The sequence below is a fragment of the Azolla caroliniana genome, unplaced genomic scaffold, assembly GCF_043228905.1.
Source record: "Azolla caroliniana isolate FFs.n. ecotype wild unplaced genomic scaffold, voAzoCaro1.0.p SCAF_2, whole genome shotgun sequence".
Classification (NCBI taxonomy): domain Eukaryota; kingdom Viridiplantae; phylum Streptophyta; class Polypodiopsida; order Salviniales; family Salviniaceae; genus Azolla; species Azolla caroliniana.
The window spans coordinates 6088705-6092655 of NW_028230437.1; the positions used below are offsets into that span (position 1 = coordinate 6088705).

General features: G+C 40.7%; 1 protein-coding gene across 1 annotated transcript; it reads right to left on the bottom strand.

Annotated features, from left to right (window-relative positions):
• Nucleotides 1–1347: 1347 nt before the first annotated feature.
• On the bottom strand, nt 1348–2781 carry LOC147867220 (uncharacterized). Its single transcript, XM_087339586.1, has 2 exons — nt 2429–2781; nt 1348–2194 (listed from the first exon to the last, which is right to left on the bottom strand). The coding sequence occupies exons 1-2, from the start codon at nt 2682–2684 to the stop codon at nt 1482–1484; spliced, it is 969 nt and encodes a 322-aa protein (XP_087195712.1). The 5' UTR covers nt 2685–2781; the 3' UTR covers nt 1348–1481.
• Between the last annotated feature and the right edge of the window lie 1170 nt (nt 2782–3951).

Here is a 3951-nt window from a genome sequence, read left to right on the forward strand (position 1 = left end):
AAAGTAGAGGGCACCAAAGCCGTAGAGGTGGGAAGAAGGCTGATGAAGGACTAGACAGGTCGTGGAGCATGGGCCAAGAGGGGAGTTGACAAAAGGAGTTGGAGTGGAGGACCGGTTGTATTGAATGGCGACCTCAAGTTGAGCTTGAGGGGGAGTGTTGAGTGACAAGCTCAACATGAGCCGAATCGGCTAAAGGCAAAAACTCATAGTCAACTGAAGAAGCTGAAAGCTAGATTGGCTAAAGACGCTGACAGGCTGTGCATGCCAGATCGACTGATAACTCGACATGCCGCTAGGGCCTATATTCTTTTTTCCCCCAAAAAAGATACTACATTAGTATTAGAAAACATCATAAGGCTAAATATACAAGATATACTACCGATCCCCTATGTTTTTCTAAATTCTAACCATCGGCTTAAATAAACACTTTAGTGTTGAGTAAAACCACTCCACCTTATCAAAACGCCGTCTATAAAATATACCTATGTCCCAAATGGCATGAAACTCCACATGCCTAAGCTCCGCTTGATGCGTATTACCTTTTCTACTATCCAAAATCCCTCTGAGATTATGCACAATCTCTATCCAAATTTCCGAAATTATTTGGGTAGGTCTTTCAGTCACATTTTGAAATATCTTCAAACATCGAGCCTTCCAAATATACCAAATTGTAATAAGATTTTCCAATTGTAGGGCCTATATTCTTATTTTGGTAATAGGAATATTATAGGCAAGTTAGTGTTAGAGCTCACTTATGAGCATTAAAGTATTAGTCAATACTTGTATCAGCCACTGTGAGGGGCTTGTATATAAGTGCTTTGTGAGCACATTGTATGTACTAAGCATCTTTTGTAATAGAATTTTTGTTGTCACCTAAGATAATCTCTCTCTCTCTCAATGTCTATGTGCTTCATTCTATGTGTATTGTTGTTCGGCTGAACCGGCTATGTCTGGTGTGTACAAGCTTCTATAAACAACTCTTTTGAAAATGTCATAAGTTTTTGCTAATATAAAAGATTTCTTTTCCACAAAATTGAAATAGTGATTATGTAAACATATACAAAAGCTTTCCTTTTCTTTAATTTTCTATGTTAATGATGAAACGAACCTATACACCATCTATGCTAATATATTAATTGCTTGAAAATGAACAAGTTGAAAGTTATTAGGAAACATTAACGAAGGCAAAACCGTTATTGCTTATTAACAATTATTTCTATGGATGTTGTTATCACTAATCATTTATAAAATATTTCATTTATTTTCAATAATATTTGAAGACTCGAAAGGTAGACTATAAATAGGCTAAAGGACTAGCTTATGTGCAACAACAAACTAACGTATTTACACATTCTATATAGTGTAAGTGACATCTAGTGCATATATTATAACATCATGGAAGAGAAGGGTTTGCAAAATTTCCTAATTTTGTCAATTCTACTTTTTTCGACCACCTTAGTCATTCATGTGCCATTAACGACCTATGCTATCTCCCCTTCTTCACTTCTATATCCAGCTCCAATTCTAGCTCCAATTCTTGCTTCAACTCCAACAACAATTCCAACAATTCCACCAACTCCAGCAATTCCAGCACTGCCACCAATTCCATCAATTCCAACAATTGCAACAATTCCAACAATCCCACCAATTCCAACAATTCCACCAATTCCACCAATTCCAACAATTCCACCTATTCCAACAATTCCAACAATTCCACCAATTCCACCAATTCCACCAATTCCAACAATTCCAACAATTCCAACAATTCCAACAATTCCAACAATTCCACCAATTCCAACAATTCCAACAATTCCAACAATTCCACCAATTCCACCAATTCCAACAATCCCAACAATTCCAACAGTTTCAACCATTCCAACAATTCCAACAATTCCAACTACTCCGACAATTCCAACAATTCCAACAATCCCAACAGTACCAACGGTCCCAACAGTACCAACGGTTCCAACAGTTCCAACTGTCCCAACGGTCCCAACAGTTCCAACTGTCCCAACTGTCCCAACTGTCCCAACTGTCCCAACTGTCCCAACTGTTCCAACAATTCCAACTACTCCGACAATTCCAACTACTCCGACAATTCCAACAGTTCCAACTGTCCCAACGGTTCCAACAGTTCCAACTGTCCCAACTGTCCCAACTGTCCCAACTGTCCCAACTGTCCCAACTGTTCCAACTGTCCCAACAGTGCCAACAGTTCCAATAGTCCCAACAATTCCAACAGTTCCAACAGTCCCAACAGTGCCAACAGTTCCAACTGTCCCAACAATTCCACCAATTCCAACAGTTCCAACAGTTTCAACACTTCCAACAATTCCACCAATTCCAACAATTCCAACAATTCCACCAGTTCCAACAATTCCAACAATTCCACCAGTTCCAACAATTCCAACAATTCCAGCTATTCCACCAGTTCCAATAATTCCAACAATTCCACCAATTCCAACAATTCCAACAGTTCCAACAGTTTCAGCACTTCCAATAATTCCACCAATTCCAACAATTCCACCAGTTCCAACAATTCCAACAATTCCAACAATTCCACCAGTTCCAACAATTCCAACAATTCCACCAATTCCAACAATTCCAACAATTCCACCAACTCCAACAATTCCAACCACTCCAGCACCAACTAATGCATAAATTATAACACAATTCAATTCCATGCTTTATCATGCTCCATAATGCACTATGCAATTCATATTGTATCAATTGCATGTCTAAATAAAGTCATATCAATAAATTATTAAATATATGAGTATAAAAAACAATGTCTTTTGATTTTTACTATGATACAACAAAATGTGTTATATGGTGTAGTCATTGCTTAATGTGTTCTAAGTATTTCTTAAGTGTGTTTCCTCTAAAAGAAAAATGTCCAAGATATTCACCACAGTGTCAGGCTCATAAAGTTAGAAACAATTTGTTATCCATATATATGTTTGTGTATTGATTCTTGTTGAGAGACAAGCTCAACATCGACCGGATCGGCTGAAGAAGCCGAGGACCGGATCGATTGGGACCGATTGGTTAGGTCAAGTGCATAAACCGAGAGGCCGTTAGGAAAGATATTCCGTGAGGAATATATTTGGGAGTTAGTGTAGGAGCTCTTGATGAGCATTGAAGTAGTATCAGTACTTCGGTCAGTCCTTCTAGGGCTTGTATAAAAGTGTTAACTGAGCACGTCTTATGTACAGACAGAGTATTATTGTTGAATATAGTTTTTTTGTGTTTTTCTCTCTCTGTCTCTCCCGAGTACACTGTGTAAGCTCAAGCTCTCCATTGAACCTGAGTTTCCTTCCTTCTGTTCGGTCTTCATACTTGCTTCCGCACGTTACTTTCTACATGGTATCAGAGCGCGAGGGTTGAGAACCTCTCTGCAGCCGACACAACTTGACGAAGAAGAACGAGAAGAACGATGGATAGAGGCATGGTGAGCTCGCTTCCAACAGAGAAGCTCGACAGAACCAACTACGCGTCTTGGTCCTACAAGATGCACCAGTACCTGCTCGAGCACGACTACTGGAGTTATGTCGAAGGAGCTAATGACGCGGCACCCGAATCGACACACAGAGACCTCCCGTCGTGGGAGCAATCGACGAGCAGGGTATTGTACTACTTCGCATCGTGTGTGGGCGAACAACTATTGAGCTATGTTCGGCATGCAAAGACGCCGAAGGGTGTGGGAAAATCTGAAGAAGATTTTCGCCGCGAGCACCACAGCCAGGAAGCTTCAACTCCGACAGGAGTTGAGCAACCTACGACAACGCGACTTGTCGGTAGCGGACTATACCTCGAAGATCAAGGATATCTGCGACTCCGTCACCTCCATAGAGGTGAACATCGAGGAGAGCGAGATGGTCCAGATCTGTCTCGGAGGTTTGGCGTCGAAGTTCGGAGCGTTCCGAGCAGCTGTGTGTACCCGGGAGAATA